Source organism: Suricata suricatta, chromosome 3 (assembly GCF_006229205.1).
Source record: "Suricata suricatta isolate VVHF042 chromosome 3, meerkat_22Aug2017_6uvM2_HiC, whole genome shotgun sequence".
Taxonomy (NCBI): domain Eukaryota; kingdom Metazoa; phylum Chordata; class Mammalia; order Carnivora; family Herpestidae; genus Suricata; species Suricata suricatta.
In genome coordinates this window covers 54,788,694-54,802,629 of record NC_043702.1, presented here as the reverse complement: position 1 = coordinate 54,802,629, position 13,936 = coordinate 54,788,694, and the positions used below count along the sequence as shown (strand labels likewise).

The window sequence follows — 13,936 nt, the reverse complement described above, 5'->3', positions numbered from 1 at the left end:
GCGGCGGCAGCGGCCTCGGGCTTCGCGTACCCGGGAACCTCGGAGCGTGCGGGCTCCGCCTCGTCGTCGTCATCGTCGGCTGTGGTCGCAGCGCGACCAGAGGCTCCCTCCGCCAAAGAGTGTCCCGCGCCGGGCGCGGCCGCTGCGGCGCCTCCGGGCGCCCCAGCTCTGGGCTACGGCTACCACTTCGGCAACGGCTACTACAGCTGCCGCATGTCGCACGGCGTGGGCTTACAGCAAAACGCTCTCAAGTCGTCGCCGCACGCTTCGCTGGGAGGCTTCCCGGTGGAGAAGTACATGGACGTGTCGGGCCTGGCAAGCAGCAGCGTGCCGGCCAACGAGGTGCCCGCCAGAGCCAAGGAGGTGTCCTTCTACCAGGGTTACACGAGCCCCTACCAGCACGTGCCTGGCTACATCGACATGGTGTCCACCTTCGGTTCCGGGGAGCCTCGGCACGAGGCGTACATCTCCATGGAGGGCTACCAGTCCTGGACGCTGGCCAACGGGTGGAACAGCCAGGTGTACTGCGCCAAGGACCAGACACAGGGCTCCCATTTTTGGAAATCCTCCTTTCCAGGTAGGGGCGATGGGGGAAAGGGGAGGCCAGGAATCAGAGAGTGAGGGGAGGGAAAAGTGAGAGAGAGAGAGAGAGAGAACGAAAAGGAAGCGCAAGTAATGTATTCCCCTACTCGGGAGCTGCACTAGTCCTCCTCGGGCAGCCAGGGTTAACCTATGAAGCAGTTCGTCCAGTTTGCTTGAAATCTGTACATTTCTCCTTTGATTTCAGTTGTCTCTCTCACAACCCTTTTCTTCTTGTGTGCGGGAACAAGCCTGTTTTTCTCCCACAGTTTAAGGTCTTTGCGTGCCCTTTGCCCAGGCCTTGGCCCCTCCTCCCCAAAGAAGTGTCACAGAGTTGGGCCCCACTTTTGAAGGATATGTCTGCCACAGAGTGACCACTAAGCTTCTAAGAGCTCACACACTCCAAACACAGGAACACAAGAAACCAAAGCCTGAACAAAAAAACAAAACAAACAAAAAACTGGACTTTTAAAAACTGTTTGTATGTACGCAACTGGCATTTGCAGAAACTGTCCTTATAACTGTCCCCAATGACCATGCCATAAAATTGAAGGCTTGTTAAGATGCTGGTTTGAGAAACCATGATGATCCATCAGCATCAAATGGCCTTTACTTTGAAGTATAAATAATCTTTCTTTAATAATGTGTAAATAATATGTCTATGTAAACAATAATAAAATGCAAACAGCCTGGTTTTCTTTATTCCCCATACCCCTTCTAAATGTACACACACAGTCCCCAGTGGTGCTCCAGAAACCCTAGTTTAATTTTTTTCATGCTGTTTTTTTTTTTCTTTCTTTCTTTCTTCTTTTCTTTTTTAAATACCAGGGGATGTGGCTCTAAACCAGCCAGACATGTGTGTCTACCGTCGGGGGAGGAAGAAGAGGGTGCCCTACACCAAACTGCAGCTCAAAGAACTGGAGAATGAGTATGCCATTAACAAGTTCATTAACAAGGACAAGCGGCGGCGGATCTCAGCCGCCACGAACCTATCCGAGAGACAAGTGACCATTTGGTTTCAGAACCGAAGAGTGAAAGACAAGAAAATCGTCTCCAAGCTCAAAGACACGGTCTCCTGATGTGGACCAGATTGGTCAAAGAGAGTTTAAATGCTTTCAGTTGTCTCCAAAAGACCTTCGGAAAGACTTGAATATGTATTTAATTCTCCCCATCTCCCTGCCAATCATGGCAAATTTTGTGAATTGTTTTTCTCTCTTCCCCTATCTGGCTCTAAAACCTTTTGCTGCCCCAACCTGACTTTGTAGTTCTGTTTCGTACTTGCTTATTATTGATTTTGCTCTTGTCTAGGTTTATTTTTTTTAATGATGTTTTTAATGTTCTGTTTCTCCCTCCAGGCCAGTATAAAGGACTTGAAGTATTTTTGAATAATCCCTCCCCCAAAGAATTTCAGAAGTGTCATTATGATTTTAGGGTTTTATTCTCTTAAATTACTTCATATGCCTGTTTCCAGCACTGATTATCTTCATAATCGATTAGGGCAGAACGATTTGCAGTCATTCATATCCTGTGATTGGGCAATTTGATCATTAGCTCTCAGCAGTCACCCTGAGGCAAGTGGAAACAGCTCTGGGCAGGCAGCGCTCTAAGGTCACTGGGAAAATCTAAAAACAGGCGGCTGGAGGCACTCTGATGGCTTTAAAAGCAGCTACCTTATTAAATAGGGTTTGTATCGATATTGGAATGAAGACAATCTTTCCTACTTGGGGTCTTTCATTTGCTGTTGTACTTATATGTGTTTAGTATATGTTGTCCATTTGTGCTTTTATAATCTTTAATTTGAAAATAACTTGTCCGCATGGATACCTACATTTCCCCAGCTCTAAATGCAGATATTTAAATGGCTGCAATTGTAAGAGTAATCCATGGATGGTATAAATACACATCTGCTATTGACCTTGGGTCTGTGGGGCTAGAATTGAAGTGATCTCCCCAGTCCCCTGAAAGAGACTGAATCAATGTGGCCAGGGGTGGGAACTTTTATTCAGAACTCAATGAAGAACGTGACTGTCTGAACAAATGCATTAAGCCTCTCGTGGAATTTTAAGTCATCTAACAAATACGAAAATGTGGAGCTCTAAAGTTCAAGGTGGAAAAAAAATGTTTCTGAAAGTGACGATAAGTAACTACTTTTTAAAGTGCTGCATATTTATACAACCGAGAGATTATTTTTGTAGATGAAATGTCTGTGAGCAGGGGTAAGTGAGCAGTGCTTCAGACATTTAAAAATCATTTTTTTTATTTTTAGGGAGATGCAAATAAACAGAACTCTGTTGTTTCTTCGTCTTTATATAGTTTTCTTTTTCCAAGCTTGTGTTACCTCTGTGTTCTTATTTATTATAAAATCTTATTGTCCTGAACATTATGATGTTCGCTATAGATGAAGGAAACTCAGTACCAGTTCTACTCTCTGAAACCTCCACTCCATTTCGTCCACGCCTCTCCACCCTTTTCCCTGTGGCTTTAACATAAGCAGTGATGTCTTTAAATGAGAATATAATTTGTGGTGTCTAAAATGATATTTTTTACCAGACAAAAAAAGTCTTCAATAAAATTTTTACTCCTCTTTCAATATTATCACTTTATTCATATAGTTTTATTTTTTAAATCGATAAGTATGTTTGTGTCTAGGTATAGGAAACTGTGCTCACTTGAAAGTGTTCTTCCTAGAAAGGCTGTTATAAATGTCTACTCTTGGAAGATCTTGAAATTAGACATATCCATATTTGGCAATTGAAAACGAAATATTTCAGGCTGATCTCTTATCGCCTTCTCCGGGCAGCCTCGAGACAGAATTTGAGGACTGAAAACCATAATTATACACCCTAAACCTCCAGACGCAATCTGTAGGCCCAATGAACTTTCTTTTTTGAGGCCTTTTTGCCACTCAGGGAAATGGCCGCTAAGGAACTGGGTTCCTCATGTTGTTAGCGCCCAGGCACAATCAGTTTAGTGGTTGCTAACTTTTTGGTATGTAAGTTAAATACACATGTTTAAAAACCTCACACAATACGTAAACTCTTCTGGCGGGAGGGCTCCCTTATGGGTCTGCCGGAAAAAGTGCAGAGACCCAAGGTCCAGAGCTACTTTCGTTTTCTCTGGCCCGGCTTGATTTCTTTCCTATCTTGCATCCATGGTTGGCTGTGGGCAGCGAACTTCGTTTCAACTGACAGAGAGAGACACAGAGACACAGAGAGAAAGATAGAGGCAGAGAGAGAACCGACAACGATGCAAATTCTGGAGAAGAAATAACCATGAAAAATGGGGGCACATCCACCCTGACCTCCCACTTCCAGGAAGAGTTTCTAACATTTTCTGTTTTCCTCGAAAGATGTTCTTTCATCGGAAGCAGGCCTGTTTTCCCTTCTTTTCCAACACCGTTTTCCCTCCTTTTTTGTAAATACCAGACTCCAGGGCCGCACTCCATTTCCCAGGTCCATTTCCGATGTTTCCTGTCGGATTCGGGGATTGCCTGGAGGTTTTCCTTTCATCCTTAGTTTGCTGGTCAGTTTACCTCTGCCTAAGAGAAATGGGAGGTTTGCTGAAGATTAAAACTGCTCAAATGCTCTCTGGTGGAATTTGAATTTATGGCTAAATCAATAACAGATGAAGACTTTGCTATTTATATGCATTCCTTTTATATTCCGAATTGAGGAGGGAGGAGGGGAGCCGGTAGGTGGCCGGAGCGCTGACAGGGAGGCCTACGGGGAGCAAAGGCCAAGGGAGCTTCGGAAAGAGGCCTTTCTTCGGGTGGTGACTGAGAGGCCGAAGGGAGAACGCCTCCGAAACCTAGCAGGTTTGGAGCGCCGCTGGTGGAGAGTCGAGGCCCGCGCGACTACGCGTGATTCAAGAGGCGAAGGAGGCTTTTGCAGCAGGGACGCCCGCCAGACAAAGGGGCGACCGCGACGCTTCTCCGTGTCTGGCAGCCTGCCGGGTGCCTCTGACTCCGCTGTCCCCACCAGCCTTGCTGCCACGATCTCCGGCTTTCCGAGACGCTTGACGGAGCCTGGCAGCGGGCCGTGACCGCACGGGCTGGCGACCCCAGGCCGGCTGTGCCGCCCTTCACTGTTGATCTTGACCGAGCGGCGGCGCCTCGCCAGGCGTGGAGCTCGCTCGCCATCTCCTGGGCGGTCGGCGGCATTGGCAGAACTCGCGGTTTAGCTCCGCGGCCAAATCCTCTCCGGTTCTCCAGTTCACCAGCCAAGCCTCCTGCCCTTCCCACCAACGCCCCCCCCTCCCTCAACGCCTCCCGCCCCCCGTCCCCCGCCCCCCGCCCCGCGCCCCGCCCCGCCAAGCAGTCCTCAGTTCCCAGCTCTTAACTCCAAGCATACAACTTTGCCTGCTGGATCTCGGAAATTACAAACCCAGGAGATAAGGTGGGGCGTCTGGACACCATTCTGAGCCAAAGAGAAATGGAGGGATTCTAATTGTTCTAGTCTTTCACTTCTCACTTTATATCTTTAGTCCCCAGGGGTATAGCGCTGTTGTGCGGCTGCCTAAGGGTCCGGAGAAGACACCCCTGGACTTGGAAATCCCGGAGCATCGCTGTATGCTGAGACGGAAGGAGATGAGACTGCAGGGATCCTTGGCGCTGGAGCTTTGGGGCCTGGGGAGGTTGTAGCTCCTGGAAAACAGGGAGAGTTTCCCAAAACGAGAGCCTGGATCCTCTAAGCCCCTAAGAACTGAGGTTGCAGCTATGCCTACACCTCCCCGACGCCCCTCACCCCCACCCCCAAGGACGGGGAGTGGAGTGTTGTTGTTGTTGTTTCTCTATGTCTGAGCTCCTAAGGAAACTCTGACCGAAGCCTGAGGAGTCCTGGACACCCCCATCCCCACCCCCTACCCTCACCCTAGAGCGGGAGGAAGAGACCGACTGAGTTCCCCAGAGCCGCCCAATTGGTCGCCATAACTCACAATAAAGTTGCAGCGCGGTGGTCAGCCTTGCCCTCCGGCGACGCCTGTGTGGTCTCTGTACCGGAGCTGGCGGTCTAACCAATTCCAGCTTGGCTCGGGGACTGCGAGGCGGGCTGCAGGTTGGGGTGGCCGCCAGTCACGAGGCCGCTGGGGTTCTTGGGACCGAGGAGGACCTATAGCCCTCCGGCCAAGCTAAACTGGAGGGCCTGCGGAGGGGGGTTGCCACATTGCTCCCGATAAGAGAGAGCCGCCCCTGCTGTTTGGGTCCCCGTTCTCCAAAATCCCGAACACACCAGCGGCCTTGGAGGCTCTGAGCAGAGCAACGCCCCTAGCCTGCTGCCTCGGGGTGCAGTCCTGTTCCAGCCGAGTGGCTCTGGCTCTTCTGTCCTTCCACATCAGGTCCGGGGAGCTAGCCCTGCTCTGCCCGCTGCAGAGGAGTTGAACAGATTGGAGTTCTGGTTGGCAGGGCGTAGTCGCCAAGGTGACTCCTGGCGATAAAAGGAATGTAGCCTTTGGCCATGATTGGCCAATGCAGCTGCCCCTTTCTGGGCCAGTGTTCTCCACCTACCCGGATGGCCACCACTTTCCTGGGAGCAGAGGGCTTGGCCATAGAGAAGCACACCAGAAATGGTTTGAAACTACCTTCCTGGGCACCAAAGTTGGGCAGAGTTTGTGATGCATTTCTCCTCCATCAGCAAACCTTTGGACTATGCCAGGTTCAGGCAGCGTGTGGGTCCTTGCTGCAACAAGACCAGTGCGGAATCCTCCCCAGAGGGACGGGGGCAGGAGTAGCATAGCTCAAGCCTAGGGTCAGAACTGGTGGCCCCACCAGAAAGTGAGTTCTCTGGACAAGCCTAGTTGAAGTGCACAGTACTGGAAAAGGCCTTAGCTGCAACTTAAACCTCGTGGAAGCAAGCCTGGCCCAGGTAGCTGGTGGAAAGGGGGAGTGCAAAGCCAATCAAGACTAAGAAGGATCCCAAGGGACATTGGGGCAAAGGCACCCAATGTCCCCAGCTCCTGAAGCTGAGCCCGGAAACTCACAGTGGTTTCACCTTCACTCGATGTGCCTCAATTCTTCTGCCTGGCAGCCTCTCCTTCTCCATCGAATATTGCGGGAGTTATCATAATACTCTGAAGGGGGGGAAAACGGGTCGGGGGATGTAGGCGGTGCTGAAATGACCGGCTTTGAAGAACCTGCAGGCAAAGTTTCGTCCAATCGTCTGAGCCTGTCCTCTTATTCCCGGTTGTAACTAAATACTGCTGCGAGCGCAGCCGAAGCCCTTTGTTGGAGATGTGTGAGCGCAGTCTCTACAGAGCGGGCTATGTGGGCTCGCTTCTGAATCTGCAGTCGCCAGACTCCTTCTACTTCTCCAACCTGCGGCCGAATGGCGGCCAGTTGGCCGCGCTCCCCCCCATCTCATACCCGCGAGGCGCGCTGCCCTGGGCCACCACGCCCGTGTCCTGCGCCCCAGCGCAGCCTGCCGGTGCCACCGCTTTTGGCAGCTTCTCGCAGCCCTATCTGGCCGGTTCCGGGCCACTTGGCCTACAGCCCCTGGGCGCCAAGGATGGACCCGAAGAGCAGGCCAAGTTTTACACTCCCGATGGGACCACTGGGCCGGAGGACCGTGGCCGTGTGCGGCCGCCCTTCGTCCCCGACTCTGGCCTGGCCCCCGCGGCTGCTGCTCTCAAAGCGGCCAAATACGACTACGCGGGTGTGGGCCGTGCGGCAGCGGGCTCTGCAACCCTGCTCGAGGGGACCCCCTGCGCTGCCGGCTTCAAGGACGACACCAAGAGCCCGCTCAACTTGAACATGACAGTGCAGGCGGCGGGCGTCGCCTCTTGCCTGCGACCTTCGCTGCCCGACGGTAAACGGTGGCCATGCTTCCTGGGCCAGTTTGGGCTGGGCTGGGAGGTGGGGTGCTGGGGAGAGTGCGTACAGGGAGGGAGCCGCTGGGGACGGGCAAACAACAGGGAGCGGCCGGCAGGGCTGACTTGGGCTGGGGCTGTGTTGCAGGCCTGCCGTGGGGGGCAGCCCCAGGGAGGACCCGCAAGAAGCGGAAACCCTACACCAAACAGCAGATTGCGGAGCTGGAGAACGAATTCCTCCTCAACGAATTCATCAACCGCCAGAAGCGCAAGGAATTGTCCAACAGGCTGAACCTCAGCGACCAGCAGGTCAAAATCTGGTTCCAGAACCGGCGTATGAAAAAGAAGCGTGTGGTCCTCCGAGAGCAGGCGCTGGCGCTGTACTAGCCCCCCGCGTGGCGGAGGCTGGCCAGGCCTGCCCTTTGAGGCCTGGCCTGGAGGAAGAACTGGGGCTAGGGGCTTTTCCTTCCGCTCCTTCTCCGCTGGTCCCAAGTACCCTCCCACTCAGTCTACGGCCCTGGAACCCTGGCCAGTTGGCCCTCCAGGCTTTCCGATCTCTGGGAGGGGCCTGCAGAAGTTGCAGCAAAACCCTGGCCTTGAGGCTTCCCGAGTAGGGGCCTGGGGTCACCTGTCCTAGCTCTCATCTGAGGCACTTAGACTGGGGCTCACTCTAGCACGCTTGTACTTGGATTTCTGCTTCCACCGAGACTCCCTTTCCTCTTCTCCCCAGTCCTTTTTGAATTTAGCAGGCATCTCACTAGAGCGCAAAGTGGCATTGAATTTAAGAAGTCCTCCAGGAAGGAGTAGAAAGGGCTCCGGGCACGGTTCTGTCTCTCTGCTGCCAAGGTCCCTTGTGGCAAAGCCAGAATCTTGGCTCTGAAGCAGGAAAAGGCGCCACCGCCCTCCTGTCTGCTCTGGCTGGTTCCGGGGGACAAAAGCTAACCGAGACTTTCAGACTTGGGGAGGAAAGAGTAGGGGAAGGTTGGGGTGGCCGGACAAACTCATGGACACCTCTGAGTTTGGGCTGGGCTAACTCTCCCAGCTGGACAGAATGGGGTGGATTCTTCCTTCCCATGGATTTGAGCAGGGAAGCTCAGGCTCCACCGCAAACTGAAATCTCTAGACTATACTGGTAAAACTCCCCTAACTTCTCCTCTCTCCTCACACACACCTAGGCCAGAGCCCCGCACTCTGTAACTGGACTCAGTTCTGGCTTTGAGGCTAGGGTGCACTAAGAGGTAGGGAAAATATACAGGGGGATGAGAAGGGGGGGGAGAAGGGTGTCCTACATTCCAACTGTAAATATGGCTGTCCTGTCTGAGGTGGGTAAGGGCCTGGACTAGTCTTTCTTGAACCAGGATAATGGGCTACCACAGAGAGAGGTGAGAGCCCCTCTAGCAGTCAGGAAGTAAAGGAGGAGGCCCTTCAAATTCTCAGCCCCTGGTTGCTGCTCTAGACCAAGTAGAGAGAAGTCACCCTCTCTCACCTTCTTAACCACAAGACAACTCCATGGGGAGGGGGGCTTTCTGTGCCCTTTCTGAGCCCACATCTGGCCTGCCTCAATGGAGCCTGTAAGGCCCTGGAACTTGCTGGGCTTGCTTTGTCTCAGCTGGGGTTCCTGAATGCCAGATGGAGTTGTTTTGCGTGTGCTGGGGTGTCCTGCCTTAACCTCAGTGAAACTGAGCACCCCTCCCCTCCAGCTCCTTCTACCATCCCTACCTCTTTCCCCTCTCCTTCTTAGAAGTAGCGCCTCCCAACTCCAACTGAGGTGTATGACAGCCAAAGAGTTGATTCCTTCCCAAAGTCCGATGACTTATTTTTAGTGGGAGACTAGGCCCTAGATCTAGAGTGGGCACCCCAAGCCTCAACCCAACTGACCTCAGTTGATGTTTAGACTAATTGCATTTTCTCTGCTATCTAATAGTTGTTGTGCATGTTTTATGTGGTTTTGATTTTTGTCAAAAAAAAAAAAACCCACAATAGCTTGTACATATCAGATGCGTAGAAATGTTCTGAGTGGAAATAAATATCCAAGTCCCAGCCAAGCTGTCAAGGGACTGATGTCCATTTTTCAAAACTGATTCAGATTCCCTCCTAATGATTTTAGGCCACCAAATTCGTTTTTCTTTTTCGGTCGTGGTTTCACTGCAGGTGTTGACTGTTCATTAAATGAGAAAATGGCTTCCAAGTCAGTCAGAAAATGGTGCATAAAAGCCTGTGAACAAAATGTGTAGGAAACATCCAAGTGGGAGGACGAGGGGTCGGACTGTGGGCAGATTTGAGCGTGTCTCACACATTAAGTGTGAGCTTGTTGCACGCCAGGGCTTCTGTATTTTGCCTCGATTCCCCAATTTTGAAGTTTGCTGTTATGGGGAGGGGGTGCCTGCCAAAATATGAGGCTCCTCAAATCTCAGTACAAAACATCTCTCCTTGCCATGTTTTGGTCAGGCTTCTTTCAGACAGGCTATACCCTCCATGCTGGCACCGCTGCCTGGAGCCCAGCACGTTCATTTGGGGAGCGTGGGCTCCGCACCCTATATGCCTTAGGAGCCTCTAGCTGAGGCTAGGAAAGCTGCCATCCTCTTGCAGATCCCAACTCCCAGCTAGCTCTGAGATGGAAACTAGAGAATTGCTAGCTTTTAGCAAGTGGAAGAATTAGCAAGGACCACTAAATCTCTAATACCAAGTTTTCATGGATTCCAACTCCCCTTTCCTGAAGCCAATTTGATGTGTATATTAAAAATATTTTTAAATTAGCTTCTTTAAGAAAACTACAATGGTAGGGGGTAGAAGGAAGAAGCAAGAGCCCCCCCCCCCCGCCCTATCTTTAGAAATGTTTTCCCACCTGGTGGGGCTCAGGGAGGCGGTGGTACCCGGAGCTGGATGCCTCCCCTAGAACAAGAGAACAAAGGCGGAGGCCACACTCAGACCTCAGGTCCGTAAAGCTGGGTAAAGGAGTAGGAAACCAGACTTAGATGCAGACCCTACGGCAACACAGAGAGACAGTTTCTTTCCAATGTATACCATTAAATCACCATATTCTTTCTCTTTAGCCTGGGATGTGGGGTGGGAGGAGAAATTCATGGAGACCACTCCCCAAAGAGATTGAAAGGATTCTAAGTGTAAAATCTTGACTGTTGATTGGGGCTTCAGCAGTGTTTTACAAATCTATCCCATTTACTGACCCGCACAAATACAAAGGCGGTGGTGTCCTCTCTCCTTTCCTAGCCGAAGTCCTATCAGGGATTTGGAACCACGACGAAATTCGAAATTCGTAAGAAACGAACGGCGAGAGAAATGATGCTGAAATCTGAGCGCTCAACATTCCCTCGCACAAAGACAAATGAGTCCTCCGAAATGCTGCAGTCCAGGCAGGCCTCCTGACCAAGAAAAAGGGTTTTAAACGAGAAAAAATGGCTTCGTCTGGCATTCAATCGGCTTCGAGCTCAGAGGGCCGACTGGGGGACTCTTAAGGCCTGGGGGCTCCTCCCGAGGGAGGCGGGCTGGGGAGGCTTCCGGGAGGCCGGCGGAGTGGCGGAGAAATTCAGAACCGTTGTAAATATTCATGTCTGCGGGGGGGGGGCCTCTTCACCCCGCCTCTCCCAGCTGCATTCACCCCCCCCTTTCGTGGGGGGGAGGCACAGCGCCTGTCCGATCGTCCTTGGACAAAGGTGATCTCCCCACATTTTTGTTCTCCAGTCATTTGACTTAGGGAGTCCATTCCGAAGGTTCTGCTGGGAAGGGACTGGCTCTGGGTGTTTTCCCCCCGCGTTTCTCCTCTTCTCTCGTTTCCTAAAAGAGCATAAATAATTAAAGTTTGGCAGGGAGGAAAAGCTTTCTTGCAGAACTGTAGTGGCAATAAATGAAATGACTCAGAATCCCTTCCCCAGTCAGCTTTTACGAGGGCTGCCAGACAGTGTCTGTTCACGTTCTCCAGATACCAGGGGCGCCCTGACAAAGTTAAGGTCAAGTTAGTGTCTTATCTTGGGTGGCTCAAAATTACCGCATCGCGTCTGGGCGCTGCGCGGGAAGCTACCACTCGCGGAGCAGCTGGCTGTGCCGGGAGGGTCGGATGCGCTCTCTGTGCTTCGAGTGGGGTCGCGCAGGCAAGGACAAGGCCACAACGCCGGAGCCTTCATGGTAGGTTCTCGCGGGACGCGCGGGTCGGGAAGCTGAGATTTTCCTTAGGGCTCGGGGCGAGGATTGAGGAGGGAGCTAGGGCAAAGGGCCCAAGCGGGGCAGGCCGAAAATGAAAGCCCAAGGTTAGGTGTGGGGGCGGGGGTTCGCGCTAATACACTGAGAGGGGTCCGCTGCCCCTTCCCCTATGCACCCGCGCGCCGCTGCAGATGGCGCACCCTCCCCCGCCAAAGCGCGGCTCCGGCCGGAGCCGCCATCGCCATGTCGTTGAACTTGAATGGTTCCGTCCTCCCCATTTCCCTCTTCGGCGGTCAGCAGACTCCGCTTTGGGGGGCAGCGGGCTGCCTGCGCCCCACCCCTTGCAAAGAGAAGGTGCGAGAATTTCCCGCACTCCCAGACCCATAAAGACGGCTGGGGGTGGGGGGCGCAGCCGCTGCCCTGGGTCCTGAGCCGCTGCAGGGCCAGTGTGCAGTGTCCGGGGAGCCATTTTAGGAGACAGATCCAGGGGCGTCGACCACGAGAGAGCCCGAAAGAGAGAGGCTTGGGCGGGGGATGGAGATAGGAGGCAGATAAGTGTGCTGGCGGTCTGGACTGAGGAGAAAGGGGCGAGCGGGAATCTGGGCGAGGGTGCCAGCTGGGAGGAAGGTGCACAAAAGGATGGGTAGCTTTGGAGGCTGGGGGAGCCTCCTTCCCCTCCAGTCGCCACCGACCTGTTTGCGCAGCGTTCGGAGAAAAGCAGAGGTGGGAGGGGGGCGGAGGAAAAAGAGTGGGAGGGAGAAAAGGAGGGAGGAGAAAGAGGAAGAGGGGGGAACAGCGACCAGAAAATAGATATGAGTTCCGATCACCCGCCTTTTCTCTATCTGTCGGCACGGTGGGCAGAGCTCACCACGCGGGCACTGCGGCAGCCGGGGCCAGGGAGGGAACCAGCTTCACAGCCTGCTTCGCCTGCCCTGAGCGTAGGGTTGAGGCCCAGAACCCAGTTCTGGGATTGCCTGGGCAGAGGAATCTCGGGGATAGGGGCATTCTTGCCCTCGGTTCTGGGATTTGGGTTTGAGGAGCTTCTTTCTGAGAGACTGATTTTTTCCCTTTGGAAGGCGCTGGCTCTCCCGGAGGCGGGAGTCCAGGCCTCGCCGGCCCTGAGACTAGGAAAGAGGGACTCAGCGGCAGCTAGGAAAGTGAGGCCTTGGGGCAAATGGATGGGGGGCCTCAGGGTCAAGTACTGCGAGCAAGGAGGAAAGAGCTGCTGAGAGCACTCCCCCTTCCAAGAGCCAACGGACCACCTGGGGGAGCCCCGCAGTGACCATGCCGGCCTTAGGGCACCGCAAGAGACTAGGGGAGACTCCGTGAGGTGGATGTAGCCTAGGCCTTGGCGGGGCTCCGAGGCAGAGAAGGGGCTGGATGTGAGGCGGGCTGGTCCCAGTCCAGGCCAAAAAGCAGACAGGATGAGGAGGGTGGAGGCGCCAGTGGTTCATCTCAGGCTTGGTAGGGAGTGGGAGGCCTGGCACCTTTAGAGTAGGACTCCAGATCCTTTTGTTCACCAGACCCTCCACCTTCTAGAGGAGCACAGGCATCTCTGCTGGCTGAACTTCTGCCTTGCTTTAGCATTGGGAGAGAAAAGGTAGAGAGGCGACAAGGAGAGCACAGAGGTGGTGACACATAGCCAGGGCAAAGGAAGAGAGAGAGGATCAGGGGACAGAGAAAGACAGGGGAAAGGAAATGAGGAAAGTAAGAGGAAGGAATAAGGCAAGAGGGTCAAGAGTCGGATGCTCTACAGACAGAGCCAGCCAGGAGCCCCAAGAAGGCAAGAGGAAACAAGAGAAGGGAGTGGGAGAAGAGAGGACAGGAGAGAAAGATGTGAGAAGACTGAAGAGAGATGAAGGAGGGAGAAAGACAGGAACAGAGATAGGAGGAGAGAGGGCGAAAGATCCAAGTGGGCACCGAGGCCCTGGCCTGGGTGAGCTCCTGGTAGGGTTTTGGCGTGGGTTTTTTCGAGGCTGGCACTCGCGCTGCCAGGGTCAGGAACGGAGAGAGCCAAGTTATTCCGCGATAAACGCGCAGAGCTGAGAAATATGTAAATCAGGGTTCCTCTCGCCCCGAGAGTGGCGCAATTACGCCCCTTGAGCAAGAAGCAACAAGCTCCGGGCGGGCAAGCTGCAGAGGGTGGCGGCGTCGCGGGGGTGGGAGCGGCTGCAGGAAGAGGTGTGGGGGTGGGAACCTCACAACCTCACACCTAGTCCCCAGTGCCCCGGGCTGGGGCTCCCCCCTCCGCTCTCCGCTTCTTTCCCTTCCCCCTTCCTCCCCCTTCCTCCCCCTCCCTCCTCCTCCCCGCCGGCTTCGGTCCGCGTACTTAAAGCGGCGCGGGCGGGCGCGGGCGGGCGGCCCAGCCGGGCGGTGGCAGATGCACCCAGCAGTGGCAGCCGCC

General features: G+C 53.6%; 2 protein-coding genes and 1 long non-coding RNA gene across 3 annotated transcripts; 2 read left to right on the top strand and 1 right to left on the bottom strand.

Annotated features, from left to right (window-relative positions):
• HOXD13 (homeobox D13) lies at positions 1-1,658 on the top strand (the record flags this gene model as incomplete). Its single annotated transcript, XM_029933301.1, has 2 exons — positions 1-577; positions 1,408-1,658. Coding segments are annotated over 2 exons (828 nt in total), but the record flags the coding sequence as incomplete, so codon positions are not given.
• Positions 1,659-5,030: 3,372 nt separating this feature from the next.
• Positions 5,031-10,622, bottom strand: LOC115286463. Its single transcript, XR_003906074.1, has 5 exons — positions 10,563-10,622; positions 6,553-6,642; positions 5,805-5,999; positions 5,512-5,624; positions 5,031-5,221 (listed from the first exon to the last, which is right to left on the bottom strand). It is a non-coding gene; the product is annotated as an uncharacterized LOC115286463 (long non-coding RNA).
• On the top strand, positions 6,803-7,764 carry HOXD12 (homeobox D12). The gene is made up of 2 exons (XM_029932973.1): positions 6,803-7,376; positions 7,526-7,764. The coding sequence occupies exons 1-2, from the start codon at positions 6,803-6,805 to the stop codon at positions 7,762-7,764; spliced, it is 813 nt and encodes a 270-aa protein (XP_029788833.1).
• Positions 10,623-13,936: the final 3,314 nt, after the last annotated feature.

What these genes read in the sequence shown, in the direction of transcription:
- HOXD12 (XM_029932973.1), top strand. Translation starts at nt 6,803, where the DNA reads ATGTGTGAGCGCAGTCTCTACAGAGCGGGCTATGTGGGCTCGCTTCTG. An exon ending in GCGACCTTCGCTGCCCGACG is followed by an intron (nt 7,377 to 7,525) that starts GTAAACGGTGGC and finishes GCTGTGTTGCAG; the next exon opens with GCCTGCCGTGGGGGGCAGCC.